This window comes from Saccostrea echinata, unplaced genomic scaffold (assembly GCF_033153115.1).
Source record: "Saccostrea echinata isolate AGI-Se365-2 ecotype Australia unplaced genomic scaffold, CSIRO_AGI_Sech_v1 ptg000014l, whole genome shotgun sequence".
Lineage (NCBI taxonomy): Eukaryota > Metazoa > Mollusca > Bivalvia > Ostreida > Ostreidae > Saccostrea > Saccostrea echinata.
Genome location: NW_026889763.1, coordinates 11,138,257 through 11,163,583, shown reverse-complemented (window position 1 = coordinate 11,163,583; position 25,327 = coordinate 11,138,257). Strand labels below are relative to the sequence as shown.

The 25,327-nt window shown below is 33.1% G+C and overlaps 1 protein-coding gene across 1 annotated transcript; it reads right to left on the bottom strand.

Annotated features, from left to right (window-relative positions):
* Positions 1-4,391: 4,391 nt before the first annotated feature.
* On the bottom strand, positions 4,392-22,306 carry LOC133186734 (uncharacterized). Its single transcript, XM_061322018.1, has 3 exons — positions 21,851-22,306; positions 8,645-8,871; positions 4,392-7,148 (listed from the first exon to the last, which is right to left on the bottom strand). Exons 1-3 carry the CDS (start codon positions 22,179-22,181, stop codon positions 5,682-5,684), a joined length of 2,025 nt encoding a protein of 674 aa, XP_061178002.1. The 5' UTR covers positions 22,182-22,306; the 3' UTR covers positions 4,392-5,681.
* Between the last annotated feature and the right edge of the window lie 3,021 nt (positions 22,307-25,327).

Below are 25,327 nucleotides of genomic sequence, written 5' to 3'. Positions count from 1 at the left end.
TTACAGAGCATCGCCAGGGACATCATCAGATTTTATTAACTCATTCACTATGTACTGAATTAATCCTATCACATATGATACTCTTTTCCATCGATTTCTTTCTATTTCACCACCTCCATTATGTTCAATGTTCTAATAACTGATTATTTACCTGAATGAGTGAGTTTTTCAAATGAAGATTTCTATATTTACCATCGAACCCTCAACAGAGCTGTGAACTTGGTAATTGATCTGTTGACAATCGATCAATTATTTGTTGACGTCACATTGATTCTTTAAAAAGAATAACAACTATCTCTGAAAAAAAATCTGCTTAATGCCCATTGAATTTTTACAGTTATTCAATTTTGTTTCTTCTGCTAAAAAGTCCACTAAGGTTCCCGCTAAAATGTCCATTTACACCTTTAGAAAATCCGCTGAAATGTCTTGTGCCTAATTATTTTTATTTACTTGCAGTTATGCAGACTTTACCAACAGTGAACAAATCATCAGCAATTTTCCTTTTCTTAATTAAGCATTTTGTTTTCAGTGCAAGATTTTTCGAAAATTGAAATCAATTGTTAAATTTAGAATACACAGGAGCTATTCTTTATAGACCGATAGTTTTTACCAGATTATATTCCCACACCTGTAAAGATACATTTTTAAAGAAATCGATAGTTGTTTTTTTTTCTTCTTTTTATTTAACATTTTTAATACAGAAATTTTCAAAATCTCTAGAAATAATAGAATTCCGGTAAATATGAGCTGTACAAATTTTAAATTTATACTGATAATTTTGTTTGATCACACACATTGCATACATGGACAGTGAATACCTCGACAGTAATTTTTCTTACTTTCAATTCTGAATGACCCCTAAATATTCAAAATTTTAATGAACTGTAAATTTCGGACACATTGTAAAACTGTGTCAGTTAAAAAAATTAAATTGTTATATATATATATATATATATATATATATCATTTCAGTTGAACAATTATAAGAAATATTACAGTCTTGAAAAACAAAATGAAAATATTATTATTTTATTAAATTGCTATATATTTCATGAATTCAGTTTTATTTGTTAAGGGGTATTTCTGTCAATTGATATGTTTGTATATTAAATTGTACATGCTTCGTGTAATTAGTTCATGATCCCTTTTTCTGCTCTAATTGTACCTTCAGCTGGATTTATTTTGTACTACGTAAATAGGGTCTAACGCTTATTTCATTAAGTAAAAAAAAATGACACTTGTCTCAAAGTCCTATTTGATATATATTCTCTTTATATATCTTATTTACAAAATTTACATTAAAACGAAATTCATCTTCAACACTTTTTGTAAATTTTCACAGATGCACTGATGTCAATTACGAGAGCAAACTTATTACATGTATACTGATCATAAATGTGTACCGAAATCATGTGTGCATTTTCTTTAAGACTACAAAGATTTCATTTTGATATACTTCACAGATTTCAATCCCCAACTGTAAGACGATATGGCCAGTCTACAGGGAAACTCTTAAATCTTAACTCTTTAATCTTAAAAAACACATGCGGATCTAATACTTTAAAACTACATGCTTGTTATAAAAATTGATTAAGCAAAATTTTTGGGATGAAATATTTCATTTTCAAAATATTTTATGACCTAGTTTTAGTACCCTAACTTCTAATATTTAACATCACACATTAAACTTCTGCATTTTGTTGGATCAAAGTCCTACAATTCCTTTCGAGGGTATCGGAATTTTCTCTCCTTGTGGAATATCGGTTTTGTTTAGACAGCAATTTCCATTGCTACAATTGCAAGCCGCGCACGTCAAGGCTTTGATACAAAGCAAACAAACAAATCTGTAGGAACTCGTCCTATCCGCTGCTGCTAGCTATATCAATGCCCCAACCAAAACATATACATATGCTCCTTCAATTATCTTGTTTGCTTTTCTAGAAAGCAATATCCCAACCTTAGAAAAAAAAAGAAAAAAATAACCGACAAGACATTTTTTTAAGCAGACATACTTGTAAAAACTATGAGAAAACCAATGCGATGTTCTTTTTGCTTACATAAACGCCGAGCGAGTGAGGCAGAAAGATTCCGTGCTCCATCAGCGCGCCGTCAATCCATTCCTCTCAAAGCGAATCAACCATTGTTTCCTGGGACTCGTCAGTTTCAACCACGGCCAGATGGGACTTCCAAACCCAGCTGCTAAAACACTCAAGAGAAGGTGATATCGTAAACAATTCTCCATCTTCTACGGGGGGAAAAGTTTTACTTATACAACGATCTTCATATTGATTTTCGGTCCTAGATTTTTGTTGTTATTTTAATCAAGATTACACTATTTTTATGGATTTCTGATGAACAGATATATATATATATATATATATATATATATATATATATATATATATATATATATATATATATATATATATATATATAACCGTTCTTTAAAAAAATCAGTTGCACGATCTATTTCAGTAATAAATCACAATTTAATTGTAGAAATTATTGGTGTTATTGCTATTTTAAGGGAGCAATGATATATTTTATGTTTTATATGCATGAAGTTTATTTTCAGTACGAGAAGTGATTGGTTTAAGCATAACAATGTCAGGAACTGAGTTTATAAAAGTAGCTCAAAACATTTACAAAGAACAAATTAACAAATCCTACAGCAGTTTTACACTTAAAATTCTCTCTTTCTCTCCATTTGAATAGATATGAACAATTTGTTCATATACAAAACGTATCAAAGGCGGGTGTCATATGGACATTTGATTAATTGTACAAAATTTCAATAACCCAAATATACAAAGATATCCATATATGTCTGGGATTTTTTGATAAAAATGGAGGATGTAAAAAGGCGCGAAAATGTACAAAATTATAGGACAGAAATTATTTATCTTCCACGTCCTCCCGTGTCTATTGTATAAAATAGAGAAACTTCATTCCATTTAATTAATCGCTTATTCAATCATGAGTTCCAGTATTAGCTATTATTCAATTTTCAATTTTAATTCATATTATTGTCAATTTTTCCTTACATTTGATGGTGAATATAAAAAGTAAGTCAAGATATGCATTAGTTTTCAGAACTTCGTAATCTCAGAATAGCTATCAAATTATATTTTTAATACCAAGGAAAATTCAAGCTTAACATGATCCCTACTGGTGCTGTTTTGGCATCTAAGTCAACATTCAGGTTGCTGAGTGGCAGTGCAATTACAAATTAAGAATGTTTGATTTATGTACGTGTTTTTGGAACTTAAGAGGTTTTTTAATGAAATTAGTTAACCAAAAAATTCAAATTGTAACAATTATTTTGTCACTGTTTCCTCTACAATATGTAGTGTTTAATATCTAGATACTAGCCTAAACAGCGAATATTCTTTCCAACTAAATTTCGTCATTCATACCAAATTTCATTTATTTATTTATTTATTTTTTGATTTATTAAATTTATATATATTTTATCTATTCACTTTTAATGCAACATGGTCTTTTTGTCCCTCTTTTTTTTATTAAATAAATTTTGCTTGAAATAAATATTAAATACCTTACGATTGCACGAAGTGCAAATTATTTATAACTTTCATTTAACTTAATTCAAGTTTCTTGTTTTACACTCAAAATTGTGAAGAGGAAAAGATGAATATCATATAATTATAAATTCTAATGCAAAAATTACATGAAAACAGTTATAATAATCTTGTAATTTTTGCATTTACCTCAAACAATTAAATTCAAAATTTTCAACAAGATAGTCTTGAAACTTCAATTGTATTCGTTTCAATTTTACAAATACAGCATAAGACATTTCTAAACTGATAATATATATACCCAATACATGTAGGTATTTGATTTGATAATTTAAAATTTATGTAGAATTATTACATTTTTTCTACATTCAAGAGGTTGAGAAAAGATATTGGAAATATACTATAAGGATTTACTTAGAATTTAGGAATTATTTTTGAAGAAAATTAAAAATGATTGAACAGACTGGCAGAAATTTAAGTTCTCCTGATCAATAGTAAGAGAATTTATTATAAAGGATCGAATTAAAAAAAATAGTTTTAATGGAAAATAGTTAATGCTGTTGATACCTTCTCGTGTTGCATAGCCTCTTCCCTTCAAAACACTATATAGGGTGGTGTAAAATATGTTTTTCTGTACACTGGAATTTTCTCTGGATTATTATATTTTCATACTGCATATTAAATGTAGTTTTATATCATTTTCTAATAAAAGGTTTTGAAACTGTGTTCACCTGTTGACATCAGTATAGTTATTAAAATATTTGTAAATGTATTGGCATTGAAAAAAAAAGCTGGGAATCTCAAAAGGCAGAAAGTCATAAATATATTTATGCCATTGAAATAAGAACAAAATACGTTTTTAATTTCTTTATTACATAGTAATAGTCTTTTGTGTTCTCCGAGACAAAATCGAGCTTTTTTCTCATATGCAAAATATTTAAAGAAAATGCAGTAATAGACAAAACTCGTTGAGCAAGAAAGTAACAAAGGCAAACAGTAACAAAAAGGCTACATAATATCAAACCGGTATAATACTTAATGAAAAGTTCAACAAAATTATAAAATTGAAACAGAAAAACAACACGACTAATACTCTATCTCCTGTAAGGGACCCCTGCAAAGGTCTTATTCATTCGAACATATCAACCAATCGCGTTAGAGCATTTGACAGCACGCTAACATCTAGCCCCAAATGTTAGGATATATATGACTGGCGTGTGGAAAATGAGGGTCAGATTGGGAATGGCTAAAAACAGAAAATAAATACGAAATCGATATGAAATGGATATTTCAAACTATTAACTCGACAAAAAGAACATCTAACAATCAAGAATAAGGCTCAAGAAATATCTTTGGCGTTAAATGATATTAATTATGCAGATATGCGTGTCATATGACGAAATTTAATAAGCACTCGTTCTCAGCTGTACAATTCACAGATATAAATAATACTTGTGTGGCTTCCGAGGCACGTATTCCCAATAGCTAGCCTAGAATTAAGAAACATGAGATCTAATCACGGCTTGTGAATCGCATGGGTCGTGGACAGTGCAGAGGGGGAGCTGGTACCCTTTATTTTACACGCAGATCAAGATAAAAAACATTTCGTCTCAATTCAGCGATTTAAAGACTTTATTGTACAGACACCCCTCACAATTTCTATTGCTGTGGTCTCACCCGGTGTTTGTAGTAGAGGGAAATCTATGATTATAAAAAGCATTTTGTTTCGAGGAGGAAAAATCATACACAGTGTTTGAAATGCATACAGTGTTTTGAAATGCATGACTTGCTGCGATGAAAAATACTGATAACACATCAATGAAAAGAGATATTGTTTTATGACAGTATTTAAACACCTATAAAGTACAGGAAAAATCTGAACACTTGTGTAGTATGCACGTTATAATTTTACCATAAGATGTTGTCGGCAGTAATTAACATTAACAATCATCGGCCACTTCAGGCCAGAACTGTTTGCTTGTTATTACCCGTTTTTCCAATTCACCATAAAAAAAGAAAGGAATGAAAAAGAGATGTAAAACAAGATAACAACAGCGTCTTACGACAATAAAAAACCCGGCATCTGAAACCATAGCGCACAAACAACTGTTGTATTGGTAACTCGTACAAGGCTTTAATTGCCTAGATCGCCTGGTATTCTGGCTGTTGTGAATTAAAATACTCACTAAAAATACTCGTAAAATCGCTGGAAGAGCTGGCCTCATTGTAACTATTGGCAAGTGGGTATTGATCGGAACCATAATGGGGCTCAATGCCATGTCCGGCCTGAGCCCGACCTATAGAATCGCCAGCACGGTGTGGTGGACGCGAGGGCGACTGACCTATTGAGGAATTTACGACTTGATTGACACCTTCCGAAAAGCTTTCCATGTAATTGCTTCCATAAAGCGAAGTTGATGAGTGTTGGTCTATTCCGGGCATCTGTTGGGGATAAACGGAAGATTTGGTCATATACCTAGAATTAAAATGGCGACTTGGAAGACTCGATATCTCGCTCTCCCGAGGATTGAAATTATTGACTCTAGAAAAGTTTGGCGAATACAAATGATTTCCATTTATTCCAAACCCAATTCTGTTGTTGTGATAATTGGCATTAGGCGAGTTGAGCGGATTTGCACCGTCATAATTCCACGAGTTAAATCCATTTCCGCCAAATCTCGCCATTCTGTGAGCAGAATCCCCTGGACTATCGTAGAAGTTCTCCGCGGTACAATGATTATTGTAGTTATTTGGCTGTTTTTGTAGGTAACCCATGTTGTTAGGGTATGATGGCTGATAAGTTGAAGGGTTTGAATCATGGCCATTGTAACTTTGAAAGACATTGTTTCCCTCCATGACAGACGTGTTATTAACCTGCCCGACATGTCCTGATTCTTTTGTCACCGGTGAGGTACACTCGGGCGGACGCATGGTCTGGTGTGAAGCTTTATTTGTGTTCATTGTGTCTATGCACGCACCCTCAACATCGGTCATCTTTCCACATATATTTTTCGACACAATTCCGCCATTGCTTGATGGGCAACTATGACTAGACTTAGAGACCGCTTCGCTTTCGCCAATAATTTTGTCCGCTAAATCAACAGGTCTGACGTCAGGAGATGCCAGGGGTGATGACGCAATAGGTGGCGTAGGCAGTATGTTTGATGCGGCCGATAGAGGGCTATTCATACTTTGAACACTTCCTATTGGTGAGCGCTGCTGGTGATCCGACAAGTCTGACATGTTTGACCGTCTTGCATCAGGGAATCTATCCCGTCCCGACAACACTGTAAGCTCAACAACCTCAGAACCTTCTGGTTTCACCATAATCCTCTCTGCGCTAAGAGGCCGTCTGTGTTGCTCGTTATCACAATCCAACCCGCCATCATGTGAAACTTTGTCGGCGGAATTACACATATCTTCCCTGTTGTCGTGACAGCTTTCATAGCTTTCCCGTCTATCCATTCGATCGCAGCTTTCGTCCGATGACGTTGGGCTATCTAGATTTCCGTCGTACGTCATCGATTTGAAATCCGACTCCGCTTTCTGTCTTTGAGACTGTGTTTGTCGTTTGTATTTCATTCTCCGGTTCTGGAACCATACTTTCACCTGAAAGTAATAAAAATTGAAGGTTATTAGATATTATCAAACCCTTTTACATGGTAATTAACAGAAATTCGGCATTTCTTTAAGCCTTCAATTTCATACATCATTTATGTTAATTATGAATTTAACAATATCTGGAAGATAAGTGTATGGCCCAGACAAAAGATTATTATAACACTGATATTGGTTCAAGGTCCTTGCTTTTGTTTTTAAGCTTAATTGTCTGAGGGTCATAAGTATCCGATGCAAAGTTATTGAGTGGATACCTTCATTCTGTTTAGTGATTCCGGATGTATCAACTATACTACACCCAGAAAAAGTCGGGGCATAAGAAATTGTTTTATTTATCAATGCTCGCACGTTTAACGATAATAGTTACAATGAATATTCTTTAAATTTACTGACAAATATTTGATAAACCACATAAATTCAAGCAAAAGACTCTTTCAAAGACCTTGACAATAAATAACTTGGTATGCATCCTGTAATCTACTCTTAAGATTCCACATCTTTCTACTTACTAGCAAAGATACTGCTTGTTGAAGTTATATGCACGTAATTTTAAAAAATACTAGGCCTACGGCATCATTGCTCACCTGATATTGTTGCAAATTTCAAATGATGTCGCTTATTGTAGATGTCTAAAGGGGGGGGGGGGCACCCTTAGGTAACATGCTTGTAAAAAACTTCGAAATATGCTGACACTGATTTGGGGGTGGGGGTGGTTTTTGACCTTTTAGAAGATTTTAAAGTTTCACGAAGTACTAGTATATGAACATAGAATACATTCATGATAGCATTTATACCTTAATGTGACGCCTTCCTGGCTCCCAAGGTATGTAATATACATTTACATGTATAATGTAGAATGCTTACAAATTAATAAGAATATTATTATTCCAGTAAAGGATTTTCTTTTATATTCACCTCTTTTATCGTCTTGCCATAGCCCAGTGAAAAGGGTATAACTACACAAGGCATGATTTCCTACAGCTAATGGCTTCTGATATAATCACTCGCTCATTGAAAATTTTAGTTAAATGAATATGTGACTCTTTATTACTATGGGTCTTCTTGTGCTGACCTATGGAAAGATGGACATCAAACCAAGTGACGGGAGCAAAAAATCATTCAAGTTACAATAAATTACAGGAAAACATTTCATCCTCATTATTTGCTAGTGTCAGAAGAACTTTTTATTACAACGTAATGCATATAAACAATTTCAGTGGTCTAACTACTTCAGTATTTCACATTTCACTCTAAAATTTATGACCTTTGGGTTTCAGATGTATTAAACATGTTAAAATTTAACTTTATATTAGAGAACAACACAATGTTCAGAGTAAATCAAAACGCTCGTGTATCTTAAACTGATATATCTGGACGATTCATGATCTAAAAAGATGGCTTTTACAAAAGTACAGTGTAATAGTTTTGAAGCTCTCTGAATTTTAAAGACTACATTTATATACATCTCTATCTGCTCAGACTGCTACCTGTCTCTCTGTGAGATCTAAAGATGCAGCAATTTCAATTCTTCTCGGTCGACAAAGATATTTGTTGAAATGGAACTCTTTTTCCAGCTCCAGAAGTTGAGTATTGGTGTATGCAGTGCGCAGTCTCCGTGTTCCCCCACCGCTATTGCTATGGGAACTTGAATTACTCCGCGGTTCTTGTGGCTGAGATTGGGTATTTGTAATGGCTTGCGCAGGGCTCGGAAAATCTGAAAATGAATCAATTAAAATGCAAAGTATAATTTCTCGGACAGTAGCATTTTTGACAATCATATTTACTATTTCATGAATAAAGAAGGACTACTTTGCCTGAGTTACGACACAACTAATTGACCTGTCACCCTTTTGTCATTTACACTAAACACACGATTTGTCGTCTGTGTCATTTCGTACGAGGCACGTTGACAATGAATCTTGAGATGTAGAATTGAATCTTTCTTTCCTCCTCCAACATAGATGCCAAGTTAAATACAAAATTATACAGGAGAGCACGCACCCCCTACATAACTATATTAATAAATATTCAAATAATAACATTAATCACATGTTTATGTCATGGTTGCTAAAATGTAGCTAGTATTTTTATATAATTTATTTTATCCCCTATAAACCATATCGAATCATTGGATATCTGTAACCTTTTAGAATAGTAGCATAACTGAATATATTTCACATAGTTAATGATAATGATATTTATATTGCACATTTACCAAAACACCATATAATATCAATCCTTCTTATATTTTATAAAAGAGTAATAGTGGGGAAAATATTATTCTTATTTAAAGTACTTTACATGTTCATGGTATATAATTCTTTTGCCTTTGAAATATACATTCAGTGTTGCTTTATTAATTTATTTTCATTTTTGCTCTCCTGAGCCACAGGTTGAAGTGACCTATTGTGATTGGAAAACGACAGGCATCTTTCAATTTGTTGTCATATTTTCGATTTATTTTCTCTAAAACCATTTGGCAAGTTTTGCCCAAATACACCATTCAGGTTTGTGTAATTGAAGGACCGTGTCACATTTCAAGAGGAGATATACAAGAAATGATGGAAAATGGGGTGTTGCCGATTGAAAATATTCACGGGGCCAGAAATACACATCTTGTTAGAGATTCCTTATATAGTATGGTTCAATGTTGTTCAGATCACAGCACTTGTAAGGTTGGAATACAATAAAAAGTCAACAATATGGGTCAACTTTTTACATTCTTAATTTCTTAAAATTTAAAATTCTTAAATAGTATACTATATATATACCAAACAATGTTCGTATTATCATCAAAATTAGTAAACAAAAATTTTGTCTGCTTTTAAACTATATGCACTGAGAAAAATTTCTTTGATACCAGATATAACAAGTTATAAAATGTTATTGTACATTCAGGTTTTCTATAAACATACGTTCAGATGGTTGTTAGATGAATTGGCCACATTACACTAATCCATTTTACATGTACAAAAGCTTAGATAATTTCATTGTTAAACGATACTTTGAGAATCCCTGTTGTGCCTCAAAAATTTTTAAAGTTTCTTTCTAAATAATTGTTGGTCAAGTTATTTTGCAAGCACCTCCATGTGTTTAATTACGATTCAAGTTGGTCAAATATATTCCCCGAGGCCAATAAGAGGTCCATGGGCCCACAACGCTCACCTGAGTCGCTTTAGCCCTGCTGTTCTTCATTAGCAGCATATTAGTGAGAGCTATTCAACTGCATCAAAAAATTTTGACTGTGACGTTCCCTTTGACCTTGACCTTATTTTCCTTAATTTGCCTTTAGCTCCGTTTGAAAAAAAAATCTAGATATTTTTATCAAACTTCATATGCTGATACATTTTTTTTTTTGAGTGATTGGACTGCATCGAAGTTTTCATTCCCTTTAACCTTGACCCAACTTTTCTTAAATTTGGTTTAGCTCGGGTTCAAAGAAACTATTCAAGATATTTTTAGCTAAACACAAATACTGATACACACCGATTAGATCTATTCAATTGTCTCCAAAACGTATAAGCTTGATCTAATTTTTCTTTATTTTGTCTTAAGTTTAGTTTCAAAACAAATATTCAAGACATTTTCATGCAAGTTCATGCACTGTTACATAATTTGGTGAGAATTTATCAACTGTGTCCAAATATTTTTACCGTGACCTTCCCAATGAGCTTCTTTGACTTTACTTTTTTTATTGTGCATACAACTCAGTTTTAAAGAAACTATTGACATCATTTCATCAAACTTCATAAACTAATACAAATTTTCATGTTGCATTGCTAATGAATCCCCCGGGGGGGGGGGGGGGGGGGGCATTCATGTCCTTTGGACATAATTCTAGTTTCCTATTTATTTCTATCGCCTGCTTTTGGCCCACCCTACCCTTGGGGTTATAATTTGAACAAACTTGTATTAACACTTTGTAATGTTTTCACACAAGTTTCATCTTTTCTGGCAAAGTCGTTCCTGGGAAGATTTTTAAAAGATGCCATTAAATTTTCACTAGTTCATAATTATCTCCCTTGAAAGAGGACATAACCTTCCTTTGAACAAATTTGAATCCCTTTCACCTAAGTATGCTTTGTGGCAATTTTGGTTAAATTGGCCAGTGGTTTTTGAGAAGTCGAAAATATGAAATGTTTACAGGCGACAGATAGAAACATAGCTGTTATAAAATAGCCCTCTCCTTTTTTTAAGAGGGGGGGGGGGGGTCTACAACTCCATAGGATCTCGGTAGTGGTGCAAGTGTGGGAATGATTCACTCCCGCTCAAATTTTGGCTCAAATTATGAGAAAGTGACTATTTTATAAACATTTCTCACCTGAACACAAAAAATGTAGCTATACAAGACATAAATTGATCAAAAAAATTAATGAAAAATACATATATCCGTTATTTTTCATGTGTGTCAACATCAAAACTTGAATTGTCCGCTATGTTTACTGACCTTGATCGATTTTATTTTGGGACATAGTACAGCAAATGAGAATTCGTAGTAAACAGGGAGCGGAACTTGTCAATGAATATATAGGAATCCCTTCTTTTAAGCATATATATCGCTGTAAATAAGTCAATTTAACATCGAATGTTTTTATTTATGGATGTTTGAGTGATACTATACGGCAAAACCATTTATCTGAACCGATATTTACTTTATCAAGCTATTCTAAATTTCAAGAGCAAGTCTCAGTACACCACGCGAGACTTGTCATGGCAGTTAGGTGGACGACTGGAAAACTTGTATTCAATTTACCTTAATTGTTTTAGCGTACTAAGAGTTAGTTTGATGATAATGAATTTTAAAAAATCCATCTTATTTAAAGGAAGTCGAATCTAAAAGCGATTTATTTTGCCTGAAGACACCCTATTAAAATTTTGCACTATTACAGAGATCCGATGGAATTGTAGCCCTCTCCCAAAAACAACAGGGATACATTAATGCAGCTAATGGACGCACGGACGCTGGACACTCTTCCATCAGAAATACTCACGAGCTTTTGGCTCAGGTGAGCTAAGAATGTGTCACAGCAGAAAGTAAGCATTTTAACAATTGAATATATAGTGGAAATCTTTTTAAAAAATTCATAAAAAACACTCAGTCTTTATGTAGTTTGATATGAATCTTCAACTTTTTTAAAAACGTCTCCCCAAGGAATGAATCGGGGTCACAGTTTAACACAAAAATATGTAGTGAAAACATTTAAATATTCAGATATCCCCATGTTGTAAAGCTTCGTGTTTTTCCCCCAGTAGCGACTCTTAGAGTCAAAATAGGGCAGAAATAATAGTTCAGTAAATAAAGAAGAAAATATTCCTGACATTTCTGAATCGGCAACAATATCTGAAATTAATTTGTATCCTCTTATGATTGAAGTTTGTGAACATCGATTTGCCAGTAGAGTAAGTGTATAGCCACATCAGACCCATCATAACAACACAGTATCAAGAAACCAAGGTTTCATGTTGAAGACCACGATAAAAGTTTTCTTTACTATTCTCTTTTCAAGAAAAGAAATGTTACCGAGGTTAGCGTTGTTACTCATGGATCTCTTGTTTACAAATATTGCCTTCATTTCTTTTTTTGTTCCTATTACATTAACTGAGGGCATTTACCAGTTGAAAGGGAATTTATTCATTATCTGCTTATATCTTTATAAATAAAAAAAATACTTTAACAATTACCCGTAACACTATTGTATGTTTGCCTAGGTGAGTTTACATGAAACCTGTATTAGTTAGGTATAGTGGATTGCGCAGGAGGCGACATTTTAGCTGAAAATGTACTTCAGCTGTATACTGGTACATACATGTAACTAATATACAAAAACAAGGTTCATTTAATCAAAATATAACCATGTAATAGGCTTACACTTGTTATCATTTTCAAACTTATCTTTAACAATTATAAACTTACTTGAATTTGTATTGGCAATGTATACTTTTATAATTATTTATTTACCTTTGATGCAAAATATTTTAGGCTTTTCTTTGACAAATTGAGCTTAAACAAATTATACACAGAGTCAATCTTTTAATAACAAAACGTCTTCCTGCAGCAGCACTTGCTCAACATGACCGAACAGAAATGAGCAAATTCTCTGCCATATGACCTTCCGTTTTTTGCAGCTGGGTAAAAAAGGCTGGAGATTGTTTTAGCATTGAATACTACTGAGACTGAGGAATGGATTAGATTGTAGTGTTGTATCAATATTTTATACGGTTTAATAAGTTCGTCAAAACAAATCGAATAGAAGATCCCACAATGTAATCACGGGATGGATATGGAGCAGTTGTAAAGGGGTTTCCTAGGCATGCAACCCTCCAGGCATTTCAACATAGCCCGACAGGTGTTCTAAGCGAGCCTGACATACCCTAATCAACTTACAGAGATGTCTTTTTATCACCAAACTTTAACTTTGTCACTGAGAATTCACACTTCTATCCTTCCTGCTTTGTTTCCTTGATGTTTAATTGTATTACAACTATTGATTTCATCAAACATACGTCGCTTGATTTTTTTTTCTCTGATGTAAAATGTAGGTCTTGTTTTAGTGATCATAGCTGAGCTTATCTATAGATACGACTTGAAAATAAGCTTCATGAAATTTATCATTTCATGAGCATATTACTCCTAACTTCAAACAGCTGGACGCCCAACGCTTTTGAAAACTCTTTTTCTGTATATTAAAGTCATATGGTTGACAACATTGCGTATATATCTATTGAGAAAATAATTCACATATAAAAAGTTTTTTTTTTTCTTTTTTAACCAAATGTGTGGATATCCTAAAAGTTGTTACTTCCCTTTGGGAAAGGAAAAACGGGGGATTAAAATGTACTCTGGTCGTGTACAATCTGCGAGCACAAGGTCAACACCGTTTACATATTACAATCAAGTATGAAGAGAACTAAAATAGTTTTCTTGTGATACAAAAGAGATGGTCTAGCAGCGTGTTTAATTATTTTTTAAACAATGTATTCTTTAAATATTCGATGCCTTTCGATCATAGATATTTATGAAAGATTTGCTAACTACATGTAACATGCTCGTATATACATGTATACATGTATACGCATGACTCGCGACATGCATATGTATTATGAAAGATCCGGAAAGAAAATATGACAGAGTGCACCAAATTTCAAGTTAATACAATCTTTCTTTTTAAGTCCAAATTATCAAAGTTTTTAAATAACTTTCAATGATGAACGAATATGTCGATGTAATTGAACCGCTTTTGTCAAACAAGGGCTCATAATCTGTGATATTTTGTTCAAAATATCCTTTAGAGCAAGACCTGCTCTAGAAAAAGTTTTCTACCTTTGGAAAGGTGTTGAAACAAATGTTTAAGCAACGTTTTTTGCTTGATGTAGGCAAAATTTGGGGTAAACATTACCAAAAAAACTATGCCACAGCCTAAATAACTCCTAAGTTACATTATTATAGGACAATGAGGAGTTCATAACTGGAATATTATACAGCTGAAGCGGTTAGAGCACTGCTGATGAAACAATAACAGAATGGAATCTAGTCCAGTCGGAACCTTTTTTTTCTACTCTTATATTTTGAAAACCAACATTGATATTCAAAGCGCCAGAGGCTTTAGTTAACTTACTAATGTACAAGTTATTTGAACTTGGCAGCTACATCTATGATGAAAAAAAGTCTGATGCACTTCGTATTCCTTCTGTATGTATATTGATCCCGTCTCTCTTAAAGCCCCCATCAGATCTAGACCAAACTAGTTCTTAATACGTTCTACGTATGTTGCCAAAATGTTGCCAAACGAATTTAAACAGTATACAAACGTGGACAACATAGTAGCAACTGTTTACTATCTGTTTAAGAACTTCAAGGACGTGCTCAAACTGGCTTGGACGAAAAGCATGGACTGAACTTTGAGACTGATTGAAAACTTTTCCATTCCTGATATTGGTCAGGGTGACAACATACTTCAAACGAGATGGACGTACTATAAGAACAGAATTGTCCAAAGACCTGGTCTAGAAGCCGACGCCAGGCGGTCTTTGTGTTGTTGTTTTTCGCACGAGCAGAAGGCATGACGAAATCGAGTAGATTTGCAAGAAAGAGGAATGGCAAAGAACGCATTAGGTCTAATAGCCCGCTAGCCACCATTACGTTCGAACTCACGAAGAACAAGATGAGGATGAGTTGAACTGTCTCTGGTCGGAGTGGTCAAGTTTAAACTAGGAAACGAGGTAGAGCTATTTAAAAATCTGAGTACGGACGGGTTTCGACTGCATGGAAACGACAAATTTACCCGATTTAAAGTCGCCTGCATGCCTCGGTGGTTAGCAAGTCTGCTCTAGAGTCGCAGAGTAAGGAGTTGATCCATACGTCGCGGATTTGAAGTGGAGGCCGGTCTTTTGGACAACACCGTATAAACCGAGGTCCCGTGTCGCAGTAGATGTTGATACTCTCTCACTGTTCAAAGGAGGTCTTTAGTGTCGAGTACAGGTCTAAATTTGCAGCCCTCCTTCGGAAGGTGGTGGCATCTCAATATGAGAGAAAAATTCTCGAAGGGAAGTTAAATAAGCAAAACAAACAAAAACTCGATTAAACTTAATATGAACTGTGGGTAGGGTATGCACTGTGATAAAAGTACCATATTAAAAAATTAAAAATATGACGTACAGATACTGTTCACTTCAGGAATCTTTTCACCAAATGTACTCCTTTGGAAAACTGCTAACTTGATATACTTAAAAAAATTGTTATGCCTAAAAACGCATTTCTATAGCAAAATTCAAATTTCGAAACTGCCATCAGAAACGATTTCTAAAAGAAAACAATAAACACCTTGCCTATTAATCTCCAAAGTCTTCCTTTCCCTGAAAAATTTTTTAAGCGAAACTATTTTTTATTTACTTACTTGACATCCTCAAAAATGCTCAAAATTACAAACCTCTTTAATTATATGGAAAACAGTCCTTTATATTTCAAATGTACGACTGTTCGCTAACAAGAAAAGTACAAAATATACACTACCTGTCTTACTAGTCATTATAGCATATCAGAAAGTACTGGTATCCTTCAGGTGTATAGATCTATCCAATACCTTGTCAATATGAACACAATGTAAACACAAGTCACCGTAACACCTCTACCGCTCAGATGTGTGTCCCCACAAGAAAAACCAATAATAACCTAAAACCACACCTGTTTCAAAACATTTTTTCTTTCTGACTTATTTATTTACAAACTGCATAACCATTGATGTTGCACTTTTAATTGTAGTTAAATGTCACTCTAGCCGTACGGATCATCGATATTTTTACTAGGTGACCCGGGATATGTGATAATAGGCGAAATCTCTACAAAAAAATAAACAAGACCTATCTCTTTATGATACGGTTGTTTTTGTGCACTTTTAAACACAATAAAGGGGTACGACATGCGTAACGTTAATACGATCAAAACCTTGTAAATTATATCACAGTAACCAAGAGGGCTGCTCATGTAACCGGAAGTTGTTGCGCTGGAAGAGAAAACAATCCCTGTGCTACTTGTACATCAACCATGTCAACAGCATTGCACAATAAAACTGCAAAACTTGTAACACTATATCAGAGGAAAATCTCTCTCTCTCTCTCTCTCTCTCTCTCTCTCTCTCTCTCTCTCTCTCTCTCTCTCTCAACAAAATAAAGCTACTACTTTTTAACGATTGAACTTGGTTATCCATCTTCAGTGTTTGTTTGGCATCATCTTCGAAAAAACAATTTTCTTTTAATAAGGGATTTAATATTTCTTTCTGAGCATTGTGCAATCTTACATAAATTTGGACAAGGAAAAGGTTTTCATAAAGTTCAAAGATTCCTTTCAAATCAAACTACAAATAACTGAAATAAATGTCTCTAGAGACAGCGGAAGCAGATCTATACTGACACAAGTTGACAAGGTTGTAATAAGTCATTGCGCAATAGCAGCAACACGTGAGCCATTACAGCCTGTTTTTAATAACCTTACCTATATCTTGACTTTTCAATTTAGAATTTGCATACATTGATCAAATATTGCATGTTCTGCAGAAGAACTCGATTTCAACATGAAATCATAAATATCGCACACTTAATGAACAAGCAGATGAAACCACAACAGGTTTCCTGGCAGGTGTCTCAATTGACATGGCAATAAATTTAATTTTAATGAATATTTAGAAGACCGTATTTACAAATATATTTAGCAAACGAAAGGAAAAAAAATCCAAGACCCTACCTCTAAAAATAGATTCATGCTCAAGTTATCCAAGAGAATCTGAATAGATCGAGGCTTATAACCAAAATTCACCTCCTACTCTGTACACATGTTAGTGTATATCTATTCCGGAGTATGCAGTTCTAAAACGTATCTGTTGTGCCATTTTGATTTAACTTAACTAAACAAATTAGAAGTTAATGTTTCATGAATGATATTTCTTCACATAATAGCATAATAGATTTCATTTGACAATTTTTACTACTATATACATGTATATGAATTATACATGAATTTATCTACATTACATTGTTAGGCTAAAGAATACTTTCATATAGCAGACTTTCTTTCAAATGCATAAAGTTCACAAAGAGTAAGCCTTTAAAAATTAAGATGGTTATCATTTGTCATTAATTTACTAGCATAAAAACATAATATGTTAATTTTGATAGTACCTATATGTATAGATTACCTCAACATTATCAAAAACATCAACAATGATGATGTGACTTACAGTTGTATCTCACTCGAGAAACAACATTTGAATAATTTTAACTCTTGTAAACAATGGTGTTATTCATGTTACTAATATTTAGGTTATGGAATATCATTAAACCCGGGTTTTTTTTGTTTTCTTGTATGCCCACATTGGACATAGATCCTATTTCTTTGTATGACCCTTTTAGCATTCACCGTTTTGTCGCCAACTACAAAATGTCCAAGTCAGAATATGTATGACATAATTTACTCGGTAAATAAGTGTTATATTTAGTCCTTGTCAAATATCGTTGTTTATGGGACAGTTATTATTTATTATGTTTATTCAAATGAATTGAATTTTGAATTAATTTAGCACGCAAATAATATTTTTGTGAAACGTTAATCACAGAGTGACACCAGAGGATTCTGACAAGGAGACGCGCTGAGGCAAACCTTATTTAGCATGCACGACTAGGGGTAGATTTGATATTATAATCTTAGTTCGTGTAGGTCAGGGAGATGTTTTTCATATAAATTTTGTCATAAGTGCATAGTAAATTCAAAAAACTAACTTTGCCTTACACATTTCAAACTTTAAAAATGGGAAAACAGTTTTATAAGAACTCAGCTGTTAGTTTCGCATATGACTATTTTTTTTTTCAACATTTAAAATTTAAGAGAGAGAGAGAGAAATTTCTAGAAGTTGTCACAGGAGATAGTTAAAATATCTACTAGACTATGAATTTTATTACATTGATGTACAGCATATTCATCTGTGAAATTCAATGTCACTCAGAATTATTGTACCTAATTAAGACGCTGATTTATGGGATTTTTTCTTGTTTCTGTTTTGAATATCTTATAATTTTTTTTTGATGATCAGGTGTTATTTGATATTCCATTCAAGTACTGTATATGTACCTTCCTTCTATCAATTTGATGACAGAAAAAAATATTTTCCATATGCAGTATGTAATCAATTTTGATAAAACAGAAACAAATACAAATATATATATAGCTTTTGATAAATTTTAAAATATAAAGGAGCGCTGCCCCTCGTAAAATGTACGTTTCTCGCTACAATGCTTTTGAATTCGTTTAATAGTATATTATTTGGACAGATTGATTGAGAATGCGACGACAAATGTATCATTTACAGGCGTTATGGTTATAACCCTGTAACTATGTATTATTTTATTGTAAGTACTGACATTAAAACAATTTCATAATTAAGAAGTTTAAAGTGTTAATGATAAAATTCCTTTACACAATGAATTTGGCAAATCGGTGCTGATATGAAAACTAAACAATCAGATTTACATGTGTGTAATATTCTTTGGTGTAAAACGATATCCTTTTTTTTTAATTAAATTGCAGGTATTATTTCATGCAATACATATTAAATATATATACAATTATGCTCTGGTGAGAGAATTACTACAGTAATCTCATAATTTTTATAAACATGAGGATTGTTTTTACTAAGATTTGCAGTGTGTCGGTGCCAAATATCAAATATTTAAGGTTAAAAATAATTATATAAAATATTTTAAAATAAAGATTGTTCAAATTATTCGACGCTGTCGGTCGAAATGGGTTATTGTTCTTTCCATATATTCTAGTGTGTGTGTGTGTGTGTGTGTGTGTGTGTGTGTAGACATTCCTGCACATGCAGGACTATAGATAATAGAATTTTATTGAATAAGTAAAAAAAAAACTATTCTTTTCTTAATGGTAGTGATGCTGCATTGGAGTATTCAGTATTTATTGCAAAATATTTCTGGCGATAAACCAACCACTGTTTTTGCTTTTTTAAATAAAAATGTACATTTCTGAGAGTCTATGAGAAACAAATCAGCAATCCGTAATTTCACTTATTTAACTATATAAAGGATAAAAGTTTTTGTTTATTATTATTATTTATTTATTTATTTATTTATTTATTTATTTATTATATGAATAGAATATATGTCTCGTGCTTTGAATAACATGAAATGAATGTTTTCAGAAAGTATAATTGATGCCCTTCAAAATTTATTGATTTTTTGTATATATCAGTGATTTTTAATTTTTATAACTACTGTCAGGAAGAAACCTGTATTTCAATCTTTCACAGTCAATTCGACGGGTTTTTTTTTTTCAAAATTCAAATTTTACAAATAATTTATTTTACTTTAGAACTTTTTTTTATAAAATCATTTCATTCAAACGCGAAAGGATATTTAAAAAAAAAAATAAATAAATAAACTATGTGTGGAGCCTATCTCCGGCGAAGCGAGGCGCACATAAAAATTAAGCACCCTTCTACTTCGCCTTGTAATGGCTTCTAAATAACGACCGCCATAATCTGTTTAAGTAGAAATACAACGGGTCATAAATCAAAACGCCGAGCCTTCTGTACATTTTCTTGTATTTGAGATATTTCTCAAAATCTTCCTTATTTATTGTGAAGGAAATACTACTTGTTGACATTTTTGCACGAAAAATGAATTATATGTATTCACTCGTTGTGATGAAAACGACAACATTAGACAATTGTCATCCGCATTAATATGATTACATTTCAAATATATTTTGTTGAAATATGAGGAAATGCTGTTGTGCCGGTTTTATACGCGTACAGGGGTTTCAGGCGATTTATTTCCAGAAAATCCCAAATTAATTTTCCTCTTGACCTAAAAAGAATTCTTACAAAATTATGAGCCTCGCAACTGCAGAACACGGTTGATGGGAGTTTTTTTTTTTTTTTTTTTTTTTTTTTTTTTTTTGCTAATTTTTGGGAGTCAATTTGCTTATTTTTTTCCTCTTGAAAATGTTATTGAAGTACTCATTGTGAAATTTTCAGACTCCAAACATATCCTTAGAATTTTTTCTTATTATTTTTACAACAAAATTAAACAAAATTTTATGGAAAAAAGTTTGCATCATCATTCTACAGCCAGGTTTTGAAATTGAATTTTCCTCCACTGAGGAGCAATAAATGAAAAGTTCAGATATGAAGAATGCTTTTAATTTATAAGAAGATTTTGATAAATTCAAGAAAATTGTAACTAGCCTCTGAAATAACTTCTGTTATTAAATTTGTTTGACATGAAACATGAAGACTTAATCCCCAAAATTGCAGTCCGGACCATAGTTCAGGTCGGGGTTTAAGAAGTCCACTATTCCCGTATTGTTTGGGAATTATGCGTGAACACTACCACGTCCATTTTTTAATGTCCGAGTGACAGAGCATGTTTGTTAACAAGCCACCAATGGTTCAGTAAGTTTACAGTCTATTTTATCCAGATCCATGGAAAAATGGCCAGATATCTGGTATTTCTCACACACAAAATATCAAATGTATTAAGAATTTTAAGCTTAAAAATAATCAAAATAATTTTGTTTTATGTTTTAAAATTAACATAGTTTTATAAATTCAGAAAGAAATCATCCAATTACTGAGCCAATAATATTTTAAATACAAACAAATAAAGCTGTTATTTATATCTATTTTCAACACGGATAAGATATTTCAAAATGAAGTCTTAGATAAAAAATTGAGATTGCACACGAGTGATTTGACAGATCACTCCGCGGATTTTTCTATGTCTATTCTGCAAAGTACACCTCCGGAGGCATCAAAAGTTTAATTTGGTTAAATCAGCTAGACATAACTGCACCCTTTACCCGTGACCCCTCGGATCAAATAGAAGCCAGCCATTATTCCGAATGTAAAATGAGCAGGGTACATTTTGTTTATAGAGGCGACCTTTTCACGGTCACTGACTCCAAAATTGAATATGGGTCGAGATTCAATATGTACATATCTGTGTAGTATCGACAGAAAACAGAGCCCGTCTTTCACTGCTAAATCAGGGGTCAGACTCGACACCGACTGCTAATGTTTTATGTCTAATCAAATAACCTTCCCTCGTTAAGGGATCACATTTCAACAAGAATGTCAAAGAAATTCATGATTTGTTAAAATTGGACTTAAAAAAAAAAGTGTAATTACCTATATCGGATCCTGTGGAAACCGGCACTGATGAATTTGAATTTTTTCTCATGTTCTTCTTTTCTTTCATCCATGCGAATTCGGGGTATTTTCCTGCATTGTTGGAGTCTCGGCCCCTGGGGTCGCCTATCCCCGGCCCCCGGGGGTCAGCATGCTGTGATAGAGAGGGGTGATTTGCCGTGAAAGACTGACAATATGATCTTGTGTTGCCTTCAGAGTTGATTGATGGAGGCTGTAAAGTTTCATTGATAAGCGGGAGCGAAGTCATAAATTCTGCAATGCATGGTTGACTGTTTATAAATCCGCTTTCTCTCGGTTCGTCCATGGTCATCTATAGAACAAATGAAGATGGTAACAATCAGAGACTCATTTTACATCCCATTTTATGTATATACTATAATTGTGTCGTATATACTATTACTCAGGTGACACACAAACTTTGTATAAGTACGATGGACGTCTCTCTTAGAATATTCAAATATTGAGAGGTCATGTGATCTTTTTAAGCCAATCAATTTCGCCAGAAGGTAAAACTTGACAGCTAACGGTGGGAATATAGAATGCATCAATGAGGTATCTCTAGCAACTTAGAAAAATGCTAAATTTGCACAAATCCTTTCTTTATCAATAAGTAAACTATTATTTTTTTCTAAATACAAGGAAAAATTGGCCGGTAGGAGGGATAAATTCCGGAAAGTGTTATGATCTTCTTAAGCCAATTTTTACGAGGTTTTTAGTGACGATTTCATGTCAGTAGCAATATTACGATTTTTTTTTGACCTGTCATAGATCTTTGTGACAAGCTGTAAATCATTTCTTTAGCGAACACGTCAGCTACAGGGGGAAATCGTTCAATAATGATACAGCTCACAGACTCAAACCTGCTTTGTGTGCAAAGGCAAAAAATCAAATCATTCCAGATTGTGGGATTTTAAACATTCCAGTTAGCTGTCTTTCGGCATTTTCAATGTTTTCTTGACGTGGCTTCAAACCTATTGGATGCATTACATGTCAAAAGTCCGATGGATACATGTGTTTTATCACGAACTGTCAAAACAGATATTTACTTTTCATTGTGACATTTAGTGAGCAATTTGATTTGGTTTACTACCTGAAATCCGATGAAGGTTTTTTTGTTACTGGATCTGATGCATTGTTAATTTTTGTAAGTATAGAATAAAAATATATAAAGATTTATCCTGATCTCTTTATGATTGAAAATTACTTATTTACAATATAAGGAAATGCCTTAAAATATTATAGGTGTTTTCTCAAAAAAATGTGCAATTTCTGCAAATTGAAGACGGAGAATTATTATCAATTTGCACGATGGCGTGAGATTCCGTCACAAAGCGCAGTCCGTCTGCCGAACCTGTAGCTGAGAAGTGGTCGCGCTCTCATGGTAAATGAGGCGTCCAGGTGCCGACCCGGCTCCCGTGGAGCTCGGACATTGATCTGCGCCATTGTCCGAGGTGGTGTTAATCAAGTTAACGGGAAAATAGGAACAAGATACAAAACATTCAAATTGGATTATAAAGCCCAGTGAGAATTTTTACGGACAATTTCATCCTAGAATGCTTCTTCACATCAATGAAAAATCAAAGATGACAAAAAATTTTAGAAAATAATTTTTCTTGTAAAATAACATGCTGGTTTTTCCTCATAAAATTTGTTGTCCGAGGCGTTTTCTTTTCAAAAATATGACATATTTTATTTCATTTCATATGCACGTGTTTATTGTATAAAAATAAATGCTGCATAATTTTGAATTTTAAAAATGAACCGCCACATGCATTATATCTCCTTTCCATTATAATAATTGTGGTTAAATTTCAACATGATTTGTATAAGTTTATTCTTTGACAAATTACCTGCATTGCAAACTCCGTATAATAAACAGATTTTTCAAACAGATTCCATAAAAACATCAAGGGTCGCGCTCACATAATAAATGTTTCACAATGATAATTATAATATCTAAATATACAATTTATAGAAATACATTTTTCAATTAAACCAAAATTTGAATAAATTAACATATAGTATAAGCGGCTACAAATGGTTTTCTTGGCGTTTGATTTAAATTTCAAATCGAGGAACGTTAGTGGGCAAAGTGTCTCTTAAATAACCAGGTGCTTGACATGTAGGAGGTGTATTTCATTAAATTAATCATCTGGCAACCATTTCTCAAAATTTTGTCAACCATTTTTTTTCAACTATTCTGTCTCGAAATCTCTCAGTAATTAACAGGTATTAAAGAAGTCAATTATCTTAATCCGTGCTTTCTAATTACTATGGAGTACACTTATGTTTTGTATAATTAAGAGAAAGTTTTGTTTTAAAGTTTTCCGTATTCCCGTATAATAATTCATCGTTTAATTTTTTTTATTAAAATATTTAAGGAAACTTTAAACTATCAGTATATAATTAATTGTTGGGTTCTGTATCATTTTAATAAATAAATTGGATTGGACAACTGCATTTATTTTGCAATAGTTAAAGGAATGTCAATGTTTTCAAACAACAAACAAAGGTTTTTGGTCGTAATCTCCTATGACAATTTAATGATAAGAGCAAGATGACGTGGGTCTATCTGATATACCAAGGGAAAACTTTCTGACACTGCCCCTACCGTACAGATGAAGATGTCAGAGGATAATGAGAGAATGATTAGGTGGGAAATTAGAAAGGACAGAGGCCATGGAATTCCTGTCTTTGTTACAAATACTTATGTAAGGAACCGAATCAGAACTGAGATTTCTATTTCATCTTCTATCGAAATCAAAGATCTTAGTTATATTACCAGACCATGATAGACAGAAGGTTTTAGAGGACTGTGATATTACAAGACCATGATAGACAGAAAGTTTTAGAGGATTGTGATATTACCAGACCATGATAGACAGAAGGTTTCAGAGGACTGTGATATTACCAGACCATGATAGACAGGTTTTAGAGGACTGGGATATTACAAGACCATGATAGACAGAAAGTTTTAGAGGACTGGGATATTTCAGACCATGAAAGGCAGATGGTTTTAGAGGACTTGAGGATAAATAAGGCGCTCATTATAAATAAATGACAAAGCATATTCGGGTTTATAGAGGCACAGCACAATGATACCAAATTTGCTGTCTGAATATATAAATGAAAATTCCTTCGTCTTTCCCTTACACATACATGTATTTTCAACCCTCTCTTTCTAGTGCAGATTGTTTTTTTTTCTTTTGCCAGTAATAATACACTGAATTTTATGTATTTATTCTGAAAATTTATTATGCTGTGCGATCACCTTGATTTGTTAATGTCATGTTTCTTTTATATATAGTACCTCTGACTAGATTGGACTACGTATAATTTACATCCCTATATATTCACTGTTGTACTTTAAGTTTCAATAAATTACTTTGAGAGAATAAATTGATGTTCGACTTGTCTTCTCAAACTTAATACTAGTAATCAAAATAAGATTACACA

What these genes read in the sequence shown, in the direction of transcription:
- LOC133186734 (XM_061322018.1), bottom strand. Translation starts at nt 22,181, where the DNA reads ATGACCATGGACGAACCGAGAGAAAGCGGATTTATAAACAGTCAACCA. An exon ending in TTCCACAGGATCCGATATAG is followed by an intron (nt 8,872 to 21,850) that starts GTAATTACACTT and finishes ATTCATTTTCAG; the next exon opens with ATTTTCCGAGCCCTGCGCAA. An exon ending in TAGATCTCACAGAGAGACAG is followed by an intron (nt 7,149 to 8,644) that starts GTAGCAGTCTGA and finishes TATTACTTTCAG; the next exon opens with GTGAAAGTATGGTTCCAGAA.